Source organism: Dermochelys coriacea, chromosome 7, assembly GCF_009764565.3.
Source record: "Dermochelys coriacea isolate rDerCor1 chromosome 7, rDerCor1.pri.v4, whole genome shotgun sequence".
In the NCBI taxonomy this organism is placed as follows: Eukaryota; Metazoa; Chordata; order Testudines; family Dermochelyidae; genus Dermochelys; species Dermochelys coriacea.
Genome location: NC_050074.1, coordinates 101,353,658 through 101,373,645, shown reverse-complemented (window position 1 = coordinate 101,373,645; position 19,988 = coordinate 101,353,658). Strand labels below are relative to the sequence as shown.

The following is a 19,988-nucleotide window of genomic DNA, read 5'->3' as shown; positions in this document are numbered from 1 at the left end:
TGAAATGTTTCTACGTGTGAAATCCTTTATGAATCCTTAAGTCTCAGGGTCATTTAAAGGCTTTCTCATCTCATCAGTGTTATCGGAAAACTGTTTTGGCTACTAGACTGTTCAAAGACATCCTCAACTCTTTCCTAAAGTGGTGACAGAATTCCACTTTCAGTCACCCAGAAAATATTTTCCTTTCCACCTGTGTGCTGATTTCTCTATGGTCTTTTCCATAAGCTTGATGTTAAAAGGCCCTTAAGGTTTTATCTATAGTCAACTAAAGCCCTTACAAAGTCCATCCACATTTTTATTTTTGTTTGACGTTAAATAGATTCTGTAGTCTCTAACAAGGCCATGCCTAAATTGCTGTCAGATTGCATCACACATTCTTGCAGACTAGCAAGACTACAAGGTCACGTCAAAGCCTATTCTTTATAGTGCATGTCTGCTACAGCAACAGGTCTCTGGTCTTTTTCCCTTAACAAAGAGATTAGCATGGCAGCCACATGGAGTTCTTTACATATGTTCACAAAACACTTGTCTAGGTTGGGCCTCAATTTCAAATTAGGACAGAGAATGTTAGAAAACTTCTCTTTGGGTTGGAAGTCCCAAAACACTCTGGTGTATTTATTGTATGTTGGGTATGTTTCTATTACCTTTTCCCCTTTTTTTAGTTGGCTTTGGGTGTAATTTTATCCTGCTCTTCAAACAAACAAAAAAAAAGCCTCTGTTGTTTGTTCTGGAGTTATCACCCCTCTATTTTGAAAGGAAAATAAGTTTGCTAGTGTTACTGGGCAAGGTACCTTAAATTTGTCTATACAGTCTCCCAGTTAAATTATTTCTAACAGAGATTCTTTTATCACTGTTGCTCATAAAGATAATTCTGAGAATTAATGAGCCTTTGGAATGCACCAGATTGTACAAAATCAAAATATGCATTTTGAAAAGAAAGAAACTACCACTTCCTGTTCAGGGTTATTCTTTTCTCTATCACACAAACCAACTTGTACATATACTTCAAACTATGATGAAATTTTCTATTGGAGATCCTTTAATATGCATGTTTGCCGAGTAGTTTTGCCTGTTAGTTGTTTATGAGAGTGTTTTTGTTTAAATTGAGGTTGAGAAACCTACGGGAACTGGAGGATTTGGTAATGGGGAGGGATTAGGATTAGACTGTTCTCACAAGATTAGGAAGGATTTGGAATCTGAGTAGTGAGGTTCAGGGTTCATGTCACAAGACAAAGAGAGCATTTCCTTTCTCTCTTTTCTTACTTTCTCCTGTTAGCCACTCTTGCCCACCCTTTGTGAAGATTGTTCTTGGTTTCTTTCTTAGGGATCACCTCGCATCTGCTGTTCTCAATGTCTATCTTCACCTCCTCACATCAGATATGATGGCACTATGCAGTTTCTTCCTAGCTCTTTGTTGTTCCAGGTACAGAGAGGGGGACCCATGTGGCTACATGTCACCTCCTCAGCTGTGACGGGTTTGATTTTTTTCAGTATTTTGCACACCTGGGGGGGTGTACAAGGAGTAAGAGAGCAAAGAGAAATCTTGGAATTGTCACAAGAACCAGTGGCATGCCTGGCAGCAGATTCCCCCTGTTGTGCCCTGGGCTGTAAGAAACTATCACTCTGAGGGCAGAGAAGGGAAAAATTTCTTCAGGGCCCCGTGGCATCTGCAGCAGTAGAGACATTCTTAAGGCCATATTCTTAGCATTAAGATAATAGAAAGCACCAGAGTCCTTGTTCTTGGAATTAAAATATATTTAATACAAAAATATTGTTCATATACAACAGGGTTAATGGTTAAATGAATACATTCAAGGGATGTTTAGATACTGAAATAAACATACAATGTGACACGACTGAATGTTTGCAGACCCTTACATTTGCTAAGTCCCTAGGGATAGCAGGATGTCTCAGACCAATGTATGATCTCACATGCCATATGTGCAGAGTATCAAAATACAACAAGGATAGTTAGTAATGGAGTGGCAGCCTTAATTCAGAGATAACTTATTTTAATTACATCTTCAATGTGATACAAAAAATATAACAACAAAATGCTCTTTCCATTGGCATCTTATTGATTTTTCAGGTCTTTATCCTTATTTCCGAAGGGACTATTTTATGATTATTCCATTGATATAATAAATATGCAATTATCTGGTCTACACCCATGGTCATTTGCTAACTGCACACTTCTGGGATAAGGAGTAGAACTTGCCATTTTTATTCTTGTTCGATTTATTTCAACAACTTCAAATAAAGGAGAATCTCCATTCACTGCCAGCTCCTTTTTTCAGGCTAACCACTAGAGGGTGAGGTAATTATTACTAAGTGATAAACCCTTGAACATGCCTGATTAGATACAGTGGAAATTAGCATTATATGCTAACAGTACCTATTGTATTTAACAGTTGCAGGTGCCTATGTAACATTCTTAGAATGATTTGATCGGTGTTTACAATGATTCTGCATACTAAGAAAATTGCCATTTGAGTCATTGTGGTGCATTGTTTTATTTTAAATGACAACGCAAGGTCCATTTTAGAATGTTTCAGTTAAATTTTATTCGACTTATTGAGGAAAAAAAAGTGATACCACTCAGGAAGCTTTAAATAAAAACCACACCAATTTGGAATATGGTTAACCACAGTGGCATTGTATCCCTAAACACTGTAATCGGCCTTCATGCTTCTCATAATGGGAAGGCATTTAGAAAACTTCAGAAACTTTCATATGCACATACTAATATCTAACATTTCCTCAACAATGGTATTGAAGCCAGCTTGCTGTTTACATGTTTGTTTTGAAAGTATTTCTAAGTTTGCCAATAGTTGCATATGTCTTGGAAGATGACTTACTAAACTGAAACAGATGGTTTTTATATTTTTCCTCTGTTAAAAACACACTGTTCCTTTCTATTGTTTCATGTAAAAAATACAATTCTTAGGAGTATTTAAAAACGGGTAAGAGAACCTCACCATTCTCTGCTTTGTAGGAGCAGGGGCCCAGTCTTTAGTTGTGAGGCTTACAGAAAGCAAAGTCAATAGAACCAGTCATGGAGTATAGTAAAAAGAACAGTATAACACAGCTGTTGCATGTGCGAAGTGGGGTGGTAAGACACGAGAGTGAACTAAACCAGTATTGAATTCCCCAAGCCAGTGGCTGAACTTTCATGAATGTCTTGTACATTACCACAACTGAGAATCAAACTGAAATATTTGATCTATAGGCAGCTGCAAACCTTAGTGGATCCAAAAGGGAGCCTCATCCTGGCCAGGCTGGTAGGAACTGTGTTAAGCTTGTCTCAGCTGGAAGTTGCTCTTTGTATGTTGTGCAGCAGCAGCTCAGCTGGTGATTAGCATTGCGGAGATTTTTGCTATTGGGCTAAGGCACTGTGCACTCACTAGTGCAGCGGTGAGCAGCAAGTTTCTAGATTTTAATATAACAAGCAAGGAGTTATTTGTATGCTCCGCTTGCTTGGGAAAATCCAGAGATGATTTTTTGAGCAACCGTGTGCTGCTGAACTTGATAATGATTTGGATTTCTGGACTCTGCTGTAGGAAAGTCTTTAGAAGCTCCTCTGTCATAGGTGTAGCTGCTATGGATACTGTCACACCACAGTTTTGTTAATAAGAGGGAGAACAATGATAAGTAATACAAGACTTTAAAAAGAACAAGAATAACTTATTTTTAATAAAAACAACGAGGAGTCCTTGTGGCACCTTAGAGACTAACAAATTTATTTGGGCATAAGCTTTTGTGGGCTAAAACTCATTTCATCAGATGCAGCATTTTTAAGTGGACATTTTTGTTACCCATACAAAAAATTAGATTGTTTTAGGCTATGTCAACTATGTTAAATGTTGTGTCATAAATCCTTACTTTAGGATCAAAGTCCATTTAACAGCATTTCATCCATGAATAGTTATTTAATACCAACAGAGAAAGAGTTAAAAAGGAGCTGTAAAGTAGAAATGTGCAGGGTAAAGCAAAGGTTGAGATCTTTAGCACTAGCATAAAAAATCAATTTAAGATAAATTTTACTACTACAGAAATTCTGCAAATGTCCTTTTAAGAGTGGGAAATGCTAAGAAATACAGGTCACATTTTAATTCAGTTGGCAGACTAGAAATATAGCAAGAAATGGAACTTGTATCTTCCAAGGATGCTGGACAGCACCTAATTCCATTCGCTAACCTAAGCAAGTATAAGGCTTTACATCCCCAATAAGAGCATTGGTAATATACGAAAATGCAGAACTCCCCTTCCCCCCCCACACACACCCCAAAATGCATTTTAAAGGAATGCTTTTCATTATACTAGCAAGGCTGCAAATAAAATGTGTGGCTTTTTCTTTTGAGGGAAGCCAATGAAATCCTTTAACAGAAAGGCAAAACAGTATATTTCAGTGAAAAAATATGGGCAAATCTGCCACACTTGGACACAAGAATACTGTTCTGAAATGCTTTTAAAATGTTTATGCGGTACCTTCATCAAGCAAACGTACACATAGACCTTTCCAATTAAACTGACGGTTATTGCTTGTTGAGAAAGCTGTGAAACTCACTGAAATAACGGCTCTTTAGTTTCTTGTCTTTCTTGGATGAATATGCTTATTTTATTTTCATGTGTAAAAATAAAAGTTAAGTTTTGTTATGTCACAGTTCAAGATTCAAGCTGCCCAGAGGTATAGCATAGAACCTGTGGTTACTTTGGCTGTTATTTTGTTTGCTGTTGGCTCCTTGCCACTGGTGGCTGTATAGCCAAGGATTAAGGCCCTTTCCCTAGGGATCAGTGAGGGAAAGAACATTAGCATAGAGGTTCCCCATCTTTTTGTTGATTCATTGCTAAAAGCTAGTTGCAAACATTTAATGCAAGAATTAGATGGGTGTTTGCCTCCTAAAATTGAACAGGCAAGGACAGGAAGAAGCTGAGTAAGGGGAGCATGTATATAGTGCAGTACAAGATGTTCAGAAACTTCCAAAGAAACATGAAACACTGAGTAAAAGAAACTTCACCTGAGGGAAAACATTACATAATTCAGCTCGCCTACTTTAAATTTGTTCTGATAAATGTTTTGGGGCTTCCTTTGAGTCACCTGTTGAGCAGGATATAGTGGGGCTAAATTGTGGCTATGAAGTCTCGGAAACGTTGATGGCTGGAAGTTCTGTCTGAGCATCGATCCTCTAAAAGCACCTGCTGTTGTAAAGTCAGATATGTTTGAAGGGTGGTAGCTTCAAGAAAGAAGGCAATGCCACTTTATACATCTCAGAATGGGAGGGGGGAAGTGGAGGAGAGAGAGGAGTAAGTCAAGATGTATAGTTTATTTGCCAAAAAATGTAGTTTTGGTCAACCCAAAACTATTTGTGAATTTGATATGCATTTCTGAATAATTCCAGACCAAAAAAAAATTGGAGGGATGAAGGAAGATGAGAGAAGGCAGCAGCCTCTCTTATAACCTTTATCCCAATAGTTAGAGCATTCATCCAGGATGTGGGAGATCTGAATTAAATTCCCCCTCCCAACTGGAGAAGGGATTTGAACTTGAATTTCCCTTATTGCAGGAGCAAATCAGAATAACTAGGCTATGATGTATTCTGGAGCAGGGCTTTCTCAATCTCTCCTGTTGCAGCTGTTCCACTTTTTATAAATAATTAGTCACTGGAGCAGGAGCTTGAACTTGGGTGTCCTACACTCTAGGTGAGTGCACCATAGCTCATAGAGTAGACACAACAGATGTTGTAATTAAAGTTTATTTTTAAAGGGAGAGGAATAATTTGGCAGATCTGTATTATGTTGTTTATTATTAAAAATGGAACTAAGTCCAGATTGTGCCTTTTGGCAAAGCCTCAAGCAAGGGGTGATGCATATACCATAGCACCCCAGCAATAGCCCAGGAGGCATTATGCCTCAGAGACACCTTTCTGAAAAACAGTACCATTTCTGTTTCCCACTTACTCCTGGGAGAGAGACTAAGAGGTAGTCATTTTGCTTCTAGTTTATACCAGAAGAAATTTATGACCTCTGTGCCAGCTCAGCTGTGCAGGCTGGTGTGGTGGGAGGTGGAGCCAAGATTCTGGCTATTCCTCACCCACTTGCTCCAGGGAGAGGGGATAATAAGTGAGTAGCCAGCACAGGGGTATAAGAAAGGTTCTTACTCTTCCCTTACTTCTGTTCATGTTTCGGTAGTCCAAGTCTCAGCCTACCTATGACTATCAAGCAAACAGATGTGAAACTGGTTGAGGTCACAAGAAACTTGAATGTGTGTGGTGCCACTCTTGTTATATGGATCAGAGAAGTCCATTAATTTTGTGCTGTTGCAGATTTCAAGAGTTTTATTATTTTATTACAATGAAATATACTGAGAGAGTTCCTAGAGTCTCCAGTCATATAGACCTATTGTACTGGGGGATATACAAACCAAATACAAGTTAGTGCTTGGCCCAGAGAGCTTGCAGTCAAAGGCCCCAAGCCTTTGAAACTTATGTGAATAAGTTTATGTACATAAATAGTCCCATTGAATTCGATTCTTTGACCAATATTTTTAAATCCCAAAAAAATATAAAAAGTGTATACAATTTTTACAAAGCACTACAACAACAAAACCCTCAAAATTATAGTCTGGCCATATAAATATGCTTTTAACCGATTATTTAATCATCTGTTGCATGCTGTGTATCTCCCTGGTATTTTAACTTTCCCACCTTTCTTTCTCCATTCTGCTATATTATTTTCTTGCTAATCAGCAATGTGGCCTTCGGTGCTTAACAATTAGTTAGAAAATGACTTGGCATTGGAGAGAATTGCAAGGCCATTTAATCATGCACAATTCAGACAGATGAGGGTTTCACTTCTGAGAATAAACCCTAAAATAGCTTCTGATTGTACATCATTTATCCTATCCAGAGGCAGAGACAAGAGTAGGTGTCTGATTATATTGATATCCTGTTGTTTTCCGTTTCATATGCATTTGTGGATCAAGCATTTGAGTTGGTTAGGTCTTGTTGCAAAGGTGCCTTATGGCAAAAACAGACTTGGAGTCTTTTATGTCATTACTGATACATCACACATTTTTCATTTGCTTAGGTTTCCTATTAAGAGAAAATATTTTGTTAAGTGTCAGGTACTTTGGCATGCCGGGAAATTGTCTAGGGTTTCCTCCACAACCCCCATCTGAGTGACTGAAGGGACCAAATAGCCTTGCTTTATTTCCCCCAGTCCTGATGGGATTTTTCTATATCTTTATTACTACTAGGAGGATTCCCACATTTTTACCTGCTTTTCACCTATTTCTACCCTCAACACTTTGCCTTGTAGCCGCCATTCGCCCATCAGAGAATTGGTCTGTTAAGTTTGTAGTACTGTCAAGGGAAATACTGTTGAGCCATGAGTGGAGTTTCCTTTTCCTGGGACTGAGCATACTTGCAGCAGAAAACAAGAAACCAGGACTGGAATCTGTACAAATGGTCCCTTGTGACAGCAAAAGCACCCCGAGTAGGCCATGAGGCAATTTCCAAACAGTCTGTTTTACAATAATCAGAAAATTGCTGGATGGTTTATTGGGAAGGATAATAAACACTGGGTGCTGAAAAGTTTTTGGCAGGCTTAAAGAAGGTGTGGTTTCTCTTTTTGGCATTGATTCATGATGTCAGCTCTGTATATAATCATTCATAGATTATTAGAAGACTCCCACACACATCCTTTCTCCTCTATGTATTGCTAGTGGGGCATGTTAATTTTATTAGTACATAAAGACAAATTAATTCTCCTGAACTTTGAGAGACACCCACAAAGGCTTCACTGTCCCACAGTGTTGGATGTGCACTGCCAGGAAAGCTCTTGTAGGGTCCTGGATCAACTTGCTTTACTCTGCAGAAAAGTATTTAGATTAGGAAGCAGACTGACAGTCAGAGGAGAACTCCCCACTTTCAACAGTCAATGTCCAAATGCTCTGTCACTGAAATCTCAAATGAATATATTAGCTATGCAACATTTATGTACTTTGTGTTGCTCTTACTCAGAAATCAGAATTGAATATTATGCAATACGATGCTGCACACAATGAAAGCAAGACCAGCCAATTTATTGCCCTTCCCCTTCCTACCCTACACAAACCCCAGCAGGAAAAGAAGAAAATCATGTGTGTGGAAGGGGAGTAAATCCTGAAATTTGTAGGCACCCTCTGCAATATTTGTTACATTCTGACATATTCTGAAAATCTAAGCTTTTATTTAAAAGCAAACTAATTCTCAGTTGCCTCCCTTCACTCCCACAATTGGAGAGAAGCAGAAACCTGACGATAATAGCTGGAAGAGGAAAGTGCTGGTTGCATGGAATGCTATTTCCTTTCCTCTGTCCCACGGGAAAACTCCATGGTGGTTATCTGCTAGGTGTCAGGGAGAAAGAAAGAGAGAAAATCTTATCCCTAGCGCAGCTATAACCACTTGGACAATGTTGAGGATATATCATTTTACTATCCTGTTGATGGACTTGTGCATTTTCAGTTCTGGTGTCCCCTCCACCATTATCCCCCCCACACCCTGTTTTTTTTTACATGGTTACATGTGTGCGTGGTATTCTCCCCTCCGTAGGCAATGGATATCCAAATAGGTAAGTTAAAAAAGAAAGTCCTATATTTCTCAAAAGTGTTATTCTTTGTTCACTTTGTATTGTCATTGCAATTCTAAAGATAATGAGGCATCTCTTTGACTACTGATGTTCTGAATTGTTTTACATTTGTCAGATTGGTAAAAGGCATTGGAGATAATGAACGGGATTAAATTACTGAACATTTTAATTAGGAGTGTGTGTCTATATATAGTCTCAATACTTTAACAGGTATGAAATATTCATTTTTATAATGCAAATACAAAAATACGATATAGTATACATTTCAGTCCACCTGCATTGGAAAGTATATAACAATAAATATCACTCAGGCTTTTTGCTCCAACTAGACACAGAGTTGTTGCTTTATTGCAATTCCTTTTCTAATTTTATTTTCATTTTTCCTTATGTAGCAGCATTCTATGTTAGTGTTTATGAGAGGAAAAATAAGTCCATGTAAAATTTAACGTTTTTCTTCCATTTAATGTAATAAATATTTTCTCTGTGTCTTTAGCATGTTAAAATCTTCAGCAGCTTGGCTATTAAACTTATTAAACTAATGTAATCACTTTTCCAGCACTAAGGAAGCCTCAGTTACTTGTGAGGTCTGTGAAGGCCCAGAGGAAATGACAGAACCACTGAAACAGTGTACAGCCTGGCTTCAGGCCTACTTCTGTGAGCCCTGGATGACCGAGAAACTTCCTATGCCTCTCTTTCACCATCCAGTTTTTGAACAAGGTCTGTAACCAAGTAATGCTTTAGTATTTTATGTAAAATGTTTTGACTTGATTAACTATCACTTACATCATATTCTCATTTGGACTACACCAATGTTGGACATTTTACATTGCTCTAAATAGAGCCTGCATGTAGTGTACTTTAGCTACCAAGGTTCGTAATTTCCAACTGCTCCAAATGGTTGTGTTAGTTTTGGCACAAGTTTCCATAATTCTTGGCAAAGACAGTAAAAATGATGCAGTTCAACTCTTGACGTTTGCTGGCTGAAAGGTTTAAATACGAACACATCTGAATGGCAGTAAATTTTTCAATAAACCTATTGTTAACTTAAACTATCTTTTTGCCAACAACACAGGGAATGAGGCTTATAAATGGACAATTAGCCCGTTCTATAAACACAGTTGGTGATAGTTATGTAACATTAGGTAACTATGTTGTATCTTTTTTGATCGGTTTTAAAACTAATTCTCAAAATTATTACAGATGTTTTAATTTTTTAATAGGTACAAGAGCAAGTATTGTTACCCAAGCAACAATATATATACATTTAAATAAACACATTGCTTAAGAGAGAAATTTCCCCCTTCCATGTTCCATTTATTGCTTCTTTTTTTTCCTCAAGACATAAAAGTCAATTACGTGAAGTGAAATTGTCCCCAGTAAAAATCACAGTAGTTTGCTTTCTGCAGTGGCCTCTTTCTTGTCTCTCCATGAACGTAATCTTTTGACTGTGAATAATGTGTACATTTTGGGAATTGCATTTTAATTAAATATATTTAGAATGCTCTCTGAGAAATTAGGTTCCATAACAACGTATTTATTACCCAAAAAAGGAAACTAGTAGCCTCCTTATTATGCACTCTAACATAGCATTGATGTTTCCAATATAACCTCAATAACGCAGACATAAAGATTCCAGTGCAGGTATAAGGGAAAATATGCAGTCTTTTTTCCTCCATTCCATCTTTCTGCACAATATGCAGCCAAAATGCAGCAAGCACCACTCTGTGAAGACAGAACAGAGCTGCCACTAAGAATGCCAGTAGTGCTGAATGGCCCATGGAGTTCGAGTCTGGGCAGGGTGGTGACCTACCATGTCCTTCTTTGTTCTGTGCTGTGCTAGAATGCAGCACTGAAGGAAGCAGTGTGTCTCTCCAACACATCACAGCTTCTCCTGCTGTGCTGCTCCACATTTAGGAGTATAATTTGGGGTATAGCATGTAGGGTCTCATTTTCAAACATGCTGTAGTTGCATACATTGCTTATGTTGCACCTACAGAACATGCCTGCATGCACATGTAAAACAGACATTGTCATGCACAAAATAGGTAATTATACATGTAGTTAGTTGCACATGCACAAATGAATGCATATGCATGTTTTGTGGTCACAATTTAGGCTTCTGTAGTTGCAAATTTCACCTGTTCATTATTGCTTGTAATTTTTATTCAAAAACCATTCAGGTATTTATCAGTTTTCTTTTTGTATACCATGCTTTCTTTATTACTTTTCTGACTTAATGCAGCTTTGACCTTAAAAATGAAATTTGGCAAGCAGTTGTTCTATGGTGTGATTGTTTTTAGAAGGGGAAAATAATTAAATCACTATGTATTGTGACTCTTTTTATTGAATTGATTAATGAATGTGATAGCAGTTGTTTAAATGCAACAGCTGAGATTGTCTCGTTATAGGGCAAGTACTGAGTAAATAACATTTTAAACTTTTTTCTCATCCCCTTTTTGCATGACTATAAAGGCTTAAATGGAGATAATACAATATCACATTTTATACTGGCTAAAAAAGTTTTTATTCAGAGATATTTGAATCTGAGTGGTTAATGAAATGGAGATGTAGAAGTTCTTGTTTATATCATCCATATTTAAAAAAGAAAATTTGGGTGTATACACTAGACTGCTACAAACTGCAAAAACATTGAATTCAAAAATGTCAGTTCAGAGTTGTGCTGCTAAAATGTAGCTGTTAAGCCCATGGAATGATCACCTGAAAAAGTGCCATAGATTTTCCACTGGTTGGAATGAAGTTAAGCACTTTGACATGTTTCATTGCTGTTTAAAAATCTTTTAATATAGATCAGGGTTAAGGCACACTGGTGGAGCAAGGAGGGGAAGATTCACGGCTGCTGTTCTTCCTGTATCTGCTCTTTAAATAAATAAGGTATTTCAGTCTCCAGGACTATCAACCAACAGCTTGTATAAGCACTTTAAAATGAGCCCTTGACCACAAAACTCTGCTGTTCATGATTTACGTGAGCAAAAAGCTCAGGATTCAAACTTTGAGCTTGGTTAATGAAATAGAATAGTTCAAAATTCATAATTACAGTTTTCAGGATCCAGGTCCTGCAGAAATTTGCCTTCATAGATGATAACCCATAGTAACTTCATGAGCCTCCTGGGCTGTTCAGCCACAGAGGCTACTCCTTATTCTGAGAGGAGTAGCTGCAACAGCCACAGAATGTGTAATGAGACATTCTGAACCACTCCCTTCCTAGGAACAGCTGCTCTGATTTTGCTAGTCTAAGTGCTCTATGGCAATTATATCATTGTCAGTATTATTGGGAGAGTTCAGAGATCAGCCAAGAAGAGAAAAGAAAGATCCATTGAGGTAAAATACGTCTTTGGGCAGGAAGGGAGAATAAGCTGCCTCCTCCTCACTGATTTTTCTCCCTTTCCACTCTCTAGCAACAGCCAGGTAGGCAAGTAAATTCAGTAAAAAGCTGAATTAATTGCTGCTTCATATGCAGGGTTTGAAGGCCTTGAGAATTTAGTACTACAGGATAAGAGCAAGGTTCTGATATACAAGAATTCTGCTTCTCCCAGGTGGGTCTGAAATTCTTAGCTATGGAACAGGTGTGACTTTTTGGAGGTTAAGGCTTCTGCAGGAAGCCTACCTTTGGTTGGCCTCCCACTGAGCCTGGATTGTAATGTTTAGTGACCTTCTATACTACAAGTTTAGTTTTTTTGGAACCCTGAAATAGGTTTTCCTCATTTTAAAATGTACCAGTCCAGGTTTTTTTTAATTTAGTTCAATTATCTTGGACTTGAGACCAGGTGTGCACATTTTATGGTAGAAAAAGCAAGCATATAAAGGAAATGCTGACAGACTTAATTGGCCAAACTGCACTGATGTGATACCTTTATTTATATAGTCTCTTACTTTCTCTTTCTCTCAGTGATCATTTCATATAATATAAAAGTATTGTTGGAACAAATGGGAGAATGTCATATTGAAGATGTATTATAACTTCAAAAAGGTAATATTTGTAGAAAGTTATTTAGAACAAAAACTAAGGGAGTAAAAAGAAAAGGAGTACTTGTGGCACCTTAGAGACTAACAAATTTATTAGAGCATAAGCTTTCGTGAGCTACAGCTCACTTGTAGCTAACGAAAGCTTATGCTCTAATAAATTTGTTAAGGGAGTAAAGTGTCACACAGAGGGTTTTTAATAGGGTATGTTGTATGTTTCAGTTTATTTGTGAAGGCGGCCTTTCACCAGAGCTGCAAAGTTGCTCAGTTGAGATTTAGGTATTTGTTTATGTTCTTTACATTTGCATTTGAAAGTGCCAATAGCTCTAGGCACTTTTTTTAAAAAATTGACAAAAGCAGAGGAATAATAATCCAAAACTGTGAAGACTTGATCATATCAACCTTCTGATGCCAGTCATCCTGTCAAAGAGCTAATTCCCTAATCCAACCTTTACATCCTTCAACCCAGCTTCTTCCCCACATAGCCTCAAGAATGGATGGACTTTGCAGCATGCCCAGATAGTCTGTGCCTTTAACAGATTAGGAAAGAATTGAATTCCAGAATTAAAGTCCCCCATTAGAGAAAATGCGGTCTCAGCCCCTTTTCTTGTAAACCAGTAGCATTTTATTTCAGATACCTCTACTGACCATAACTGTGGCAGTATGACCTGGTCAGAGGACATAGTCTCTCAATTGGCTTCTATCCAAAATATTTAGGGCTTTATACATTAAAAAAATTAACACCTTAAACTCTGCCAAGAAATACAGAATATGGAGCACCAGTGTATTGGTGGTGCTTTTGGCATGCAGCATGCCCAATAAACAAGCAAAATTCTTCACTAACTTGTGTTGATGGATGGTGCAGAGGCATAGTCTCATGTGAAGAGAATATTACAGTAGTCTAATAAGATGACAAAATGGAAGAAAGATGAGCAAAGTGTGTCTGTGAAAGAAAAGTTTTCACTCTTGTTACTAAGGGCAGATTGAAGAAGGTCATCTTGGTCACAGTGGTTTCCAACCATGCTTATTCCTCCAGACAACACTGTCTTACTGCCAGAGGTATTGAGCAGCCAAAGTTCTTGTTGCTGTCAGTTTCAGTAGGGAGTGATTTTGCTTAGTTACGGTTACATTCGGCCTCAGATGTCTCAAGTTGGGCACTCAGAAAATGAGGAACAGACAATAATAGTGGCCAAAATTTTGATTTGCTTAGTATCACATAGGAAAATTAACACACACACACACACCAGCTGCTTCCCCGACCCCCTCTTCCTTTCTTCTCTACGACTGGAAGGGTATTAATAGGACACGTCACTTTGAATGGTTCCTTGAAATATGTGTTAACTACTTATGCTAAACCATCTGTTCAAATCTTATATTGAACAGTGACACTTTGAGTTAGTTTTCCAGACCTGAAGAAGAGCTCTGTGTGGCTCAAAAGCTTCTCTCTCTCACCAATAGAAGTTGGTCCAATAGAAGATATTACCTCACCCATCTTGTTTCTCTAATGGGAAAAACATGGCAGAGACAGGGATAGAACTGAGTTCTTCTGTATATCATTTGCCTGCCTTAACCACAAAAGTATCCTTTCACTTTCTGCGGTCCCCCTGCGTTTTTTTCTGCACACTTCCAACTTCTAGAGTAAATGAGGCAAAGATCCTAAAAACAGCCTCATTCACTACACACACACCCCCTTATGTTTTTTCTGAGCACCATCCATTTTGTGCCCTGAATGAGACAGGGGTCTTGTGAAAACAAAGTATGCAATCACATAATTAAGCTATCAGAATGCATATGCACAAGGGGGGGATGAATTACAGTTGCACAGTAGTGTAAATTCTGGCATTTCCTAACTTTCAAGTACTGACTTTACAACCTGACAGATGTTGTTTTAATACCGTTTTTAAATGTAATTTCCTACATTATTTAAAAGGGAAAAGGTAAACTAAATTATATTATCTGCAGATGTAACAACTTCCTCTCATATTGTGCATCATCAGTGATAGTGATAGGGTTTGAACCAGCATTACAGCATAGTTTGGGCTAATTACATTAACTGGCAGCAGAATGAAACTGTTATCCCAGGGGAGAGGAGGCACATATGCTGGGTCCAGAGTACCAGGGCAGAGTCTAGCCCAGGATAAGCCTCTGGAACCATGTGCCTAAATAGCAACATATTTCTGCAAGGCCTAATGGCAAGTCTCTATCCATGGAACCTGAAGGCTCCAATGTGCATGTATTGCCATACTTACCTTCATAGAAAAAGTAAGCAAAGTAGAAAAAAAGGAAAGATGTGCTGGCAAACAATTAGTAGAAGGACGAAGACAGAGTTGGAAAAGGAATTCATATTTACACTGCAGGTGAATTTGATGTCTGTAATATAAAGGAGTTTTGAATTCAAGAAAGTATATTGGTAAAATACTGCCCCATCCATATCTCTCTTGATCTTTCTCATGACTTTTTAGATAGAAATATCTTAATTCTGTACACAGGCCAATAAGCAAAAATCATCTCTGTCCTTTCCTGAGCTCTCCCTCTGTCTTAGAAACTTATGTCAGTGAGTTAACCTGGCTGTATTCAGCTCACAGTGACAACAGAATACACTACATAAAATGCTAATTATCATTAGAAAAAAGCTTACTTTACCTTTTGGGGGGGCCATTTTATAGTTATTACATCATAGTTGTGAAATTTCACTTTTTCACTATCTGGGGCTGGGATTTGTGCTACATCCATTCTACATGAACTAGTTCCTATTGCTTCTGCATATATCTGTTGAACCTCTTATTTCAAAAGGACCTCTAATGAAAATCCTGCCACATGAGTTATGGGAATGTACTCTTTTCTGTGTGAATGAATTAATGTTCTTACTATGTGCCTTCCAGTGGAAGGCAGTGTGTATCTTGGAAGTTATTCATATGGTAACTAGAAAAGAGAATGGAACTGTTACATGGAGGTCTCACTTGAGCACAGCATTATAAAATATGCCTCTAAAATTGAAAGTCCATTTTTTACCACCATGGAACAGTGTTAATAGTCCCTTGATCATTCCTTGAACCCCTCTCACGTGGAATCTAGCAGCACCTCTTTGTTTTACTGCCATGTTGCAGAAAATGATACTAAACTTTAAAAAAATCTATCACTCTGCTATAAGGCAACACTGAGGGGGGAAGTGCTCTTGTAATCCTATTTGGAAGAGCACTTGCCCACAGAAGTTGAATTTCCAGAGGTCTCGTTCTCTAAATATAGTTTCATTTGTGCAGTTGCAACTCTAAATACAATTTACAAGTTTTCTGAAGATAGTGGAGCTATCTCCACTATCAGTTTGTTACTTAACAGCAGATTCAACATCACATGAATTTTTATGCTCAGAAACTTGTTTATTCAAGATTGTAATTTGTACCCTTAAACTTGCATTCCACCGTACATCCAAAAAAGTACATTTTTATCTCTGATGCAATGCAGTCCTGTACGTTTCCAATGTATAAAGACAGACAGACACAAATGAAAGATGATTACTAAAATAAGAAAAGCATTTACATTATTGTGGTCAGTACAGATCACTTTCACTTTACTTTAAATTAAAGCTTGTAAAAAAAATTGTAGACTTTGCTGAGATATTACTTAGTGAAGTTAGAGGGTTTTAAACCTCAGATGCTAATTTATTGATTATAATAAGAAGCAACTCTATACTCAAATTAAGTAGGAAAGAAATAGCTGATTAACGTGTAATTTTTTAAACTTAAAGCTATCAAACTAATTTTCAGAGGTAGCAGAAACAGAAATCTAGATCTAAACCCAAAGCTACAAGTGGAAAAGGAGCGGGGGGGGAAGAACTGATTAAACGAATAGGAATAGATGGAAGACCCATGAATTTGAAGACAGCAGTACAGACTGTCAAATGTCGTGAATCAATACACGAAGGTCACAGTATGGCAAGCATGAACAGTTTATATAATGGAAAATATAAACTTCTATTTTGGTGATTTGGAATCGAGAAGAAAAAAGGAAACACTTGAAATAAGAAAGAGAGAGACCAGGCAGAAATGGGGAAGTAAGCTGAACTATGAATACTTAACTGAGCTGTTTGAAAACCTAGATCATTAACAGAATAGGTGTTTAATAATAACAGTTCAATACATCTACAATATTAACTGAAAGGTTTTTTATTTATTCCTACAGCACTGGTAAACACCCCTTATCAATGTAGGTTAATACTGCCAGAAGATGAAAATTTTATTACCTTTTGACCTGTTGTTGTTTGTAATTCCTATAGTGATTGCAATTGTTGAGGTACCTGCATATATAATAATCTTTAAGCCTATATGGCTGTATGCGTCACCTAACTGTACTCACCTATTTAGAGTAGGGGTGCATTTAATTTTAGATGACTGCTCCAATAATGTGTTCCAGACTCAAGAAAAGTCCATAGGCATTCTCTGAAAATATGCAGACTGTGGACTTATTACAGCCATAGAACACTGGTCTAGGACTCAAGAAAACTGGATTCTGTTCCTGACCCTGCTACTGGCCTAGTTGGGCAAGTCATTTCACCTCTTTGTGCCTCAAATTTCTTATCTGTAAAATGTGGATAATGATACTGATCTCCTCTGTAAAGTGCTTTGAGGTGCACTAAGGAAAAATGCTATATTAGAGCTAGGTATTATTCATTATTATTATTGTTGTTAGCAACAGTGAAAGGATTTGTGCCCAAACCTCCAACTTCTACATGGTTTTACAAGCATCAACAAATGGGTAGTATTATAGGACTTACTTTATGTGCTTATCTACTTAGATGTTGTGCCTAATTGGTTGGAAAATGACAGTGATACAGAGGACAGTTAAGGTTGTTTTTTTTAAGGTTTTTGTGACTGACATTAATATATATCTTTATGCTTCATTTTTAATGTGTAATCTTAACTTTGAATTTGCAGCCTAATGTTTGGAGAGAGTAATGAGAAATATCGAATTTTTAAAGCTTTTCTCATAAGCGATGATAAAATTTTACTTCATCGTAACCAATATTTTGACTAGGAATTAATTACCTTTTAAAAATTGCTTTGTGACTAGAATCCTTGTGGAGCTTACAAGTTGTATGTGGGCTCTAGAAGCTCCTGCAAGCTGTGGAGGTACTGTGAGAAGCACTATAGGAGATGCGGCAGTGAACAGGTTGTGGTGGTATTAACCAAGTGCTGTGGCATGGGACTTGAAGAGCAGGGTAGCAAGCCAGGTATTATGGGGTTAGCTGGAGGAGTAGAGCATATTAAAGCAAGACTACTGTATTCCAGCACATTTGGAGTTTTTAGGCCAAACCTTTCTGTGGAGAAAAGGGCATATTTAATTGGGTAACCTTTTAAATCACTTAGTTCTATATTGTTTTACTATCTAAGCATTCTAAAATTAATCATATAAATATGAATTAATGGCTAAAGTCAAATTTCATGTATTCTTTTTTGTTATATTTTTATATTTGCAAACTGATTATTAAAGTGCAAATAAAAATGAGCCAGACCTCATGCAGTGAACCTTTCTAATACACTAATGTCAATTTAAAATAATATGACATGAATAAGCATGTAGTATACCAAGTGCAAATTAGTGATGTTTGCAAATTTAGTGGCTGTTGTGAATGATCCATAGATTGAAAAAATACCTGATTTTCTAGATAAGGGAAGTTTAGTAGATCTACTATACTTGGACTTCAGTAAAGCATTTGACATGGTACCACATGGGAAAATATTAGTTAAATTAGGGAAGACAGAGATCAGCACAAGTATTGTAAGGTAAATAAGGAGTTGACTAAAGGGGAGAAGGCAACAGTTTTTGCTGAAATGTGAATTATCAGACTGGAGGGATGTTACTAGGGGAGTTTCCCAAGAATAGTCTTGGGACCAATCTTCTTCAATATTTGTATTATTGTTCTTGCACAAAAAGTAGGTGTGTGCTAATGAAATGTGCTGATGATACAAAGTTTGGAGGCATCGTCAATACAGAAAAGGATTGGAATATTACACAGAAAGACCTGGAGTGACAGAAATAGGAAAAGGCAAATGTTATCCTAGGATGCATCAGGCAAGGCATTTCCAGTAGAGTTAGAGAAGTACTAATGCCATTATACAGGGCACTAATAAGACCTTATTTTCAGTACTGGGTACAAGTCTGGTCATGTTCAAGAAAGATTAATTTAAATTGGAACAGGTGCAGAGAACAAGTATGAGGATGATCAGAGGAATGAGAGGACCTGTCTTATCAGTGGAGACTGGAAGAGCTTGGCTTGTTTAGTCTAGCAAAAAGAAGGCTGAGAGGGGCTATGATTGCTCTCTATAATTACATTGGGGGGTAAATACCAGGAAGGATGTTGACTATTTGAGCAAAAGGACAACGTTGACACAAGAACAGATTTAAACTGGTTGTGAACAAACGCAGATTGGAAATTAGAAGAAGGTTTCTAACCTTCTAACCTTCACCAGATGGGTGAGGTTCCGGAACAGCCTCCAAATATGAATTTTGGGAGCAAACAATGTAATAAGTTTTAGGAGAACGGGACACATCTATGTGTGTGACTGTATGAGGGAGTTGCTTGTGATGGTAGGGGGCAGGTCTTACAGCCCTGGAACTAACTTCCAATTTGTTTTATGTTCCTTCATGCTTCATCACCTGCAGGAATCAGGAAGGGATTTTTCTCCCCATTGGGTTGTGTTTGTTTGTTTGTTTTTTTAAATCTCCTTCCTTTGATGCATCAGGGTTGGAGAGAGGATATGGGACAGGGTGAGCCCTGGCCCTGAGGTGGCACTAAGCATTCTCTCTCTCAGGTGCTTGGCTGGCTGGTTTACACTCACATGTTCAGGGTTTAACTGATCGCCATTTGTGGTGGTTGGAAGGAATTGCCCCCCAGGTCAGACTGGCGGTGACCTTGGGAATTTTCACCTTCCTCTGCAGCATGTGAGTGCAGGTCATTTGCCAGGATTATCTGGGGATGTCTCTGTGATTGTTTCCCAGAGGTAACCAGGGTTGTAGGCAGAGGTGAAAGTAACTTAAGGGATTTACCGGTACACAGGGTGGCCAGGGTCCTGAGCAAGGTCGGGGGCCGCTCAACCAGAAGGGGAGGGCCTTGGTCAGGAGGGGCAGGGCTAGGACCAGACTCCCGCAGCCAGCCCTTCAGTGCTGCCTGGCCCGCACCGCTGGGCCTCCGACAGCAATTTTAAAGGGCCTGGGACTCCGACTGCTGGTGTGGCAGCAATAGCAAGCCCCGGGGCCTTTAAATCCCTGACGGAGCCCCAGGAGTCCCGGCTGCCAGAATTACCCTAGGGCTCCAGTAGCGATTTAAAGGGTCCGGGCTCCCGGCCGTCACTGCCTTTTAAATTGCCAGGCCCCAGAAAAGC

General features: G+C 38.2%; 1 protein-coding gene across 11 annotated transcripts in view; it reads left to right on the top strand.

The window, feature by feature from the left end:
* The window catches only part of MGMT (O-6-methylguanine-DNA methyltransferase), a 300,045-nt gene that overhangs the window by 241,283 nt on the left and 38,774 nt on the right, over nucleotides 1-19,988 (top strand). For 10 of the 11 annotated variants that reach the window (XM_043518944.1, XM_038409830.2, XM_038409828.1 and 7 more), the window contains one exon: nucleotides 9,185-9,345. In XM_043518944.1, the coding sequence (XP_043374879.1) occupies nucleotides 9,185-9,345 (161 nt within the window). Of the gene's footprint in view, nucleotides 1-6,836; nucleotides 7,507-9,184; nucleotides 9,346-19,988 lie in introns of those variants that run through there. The other variant, XM_043518945.1, reaches the window with a different exon arrangement.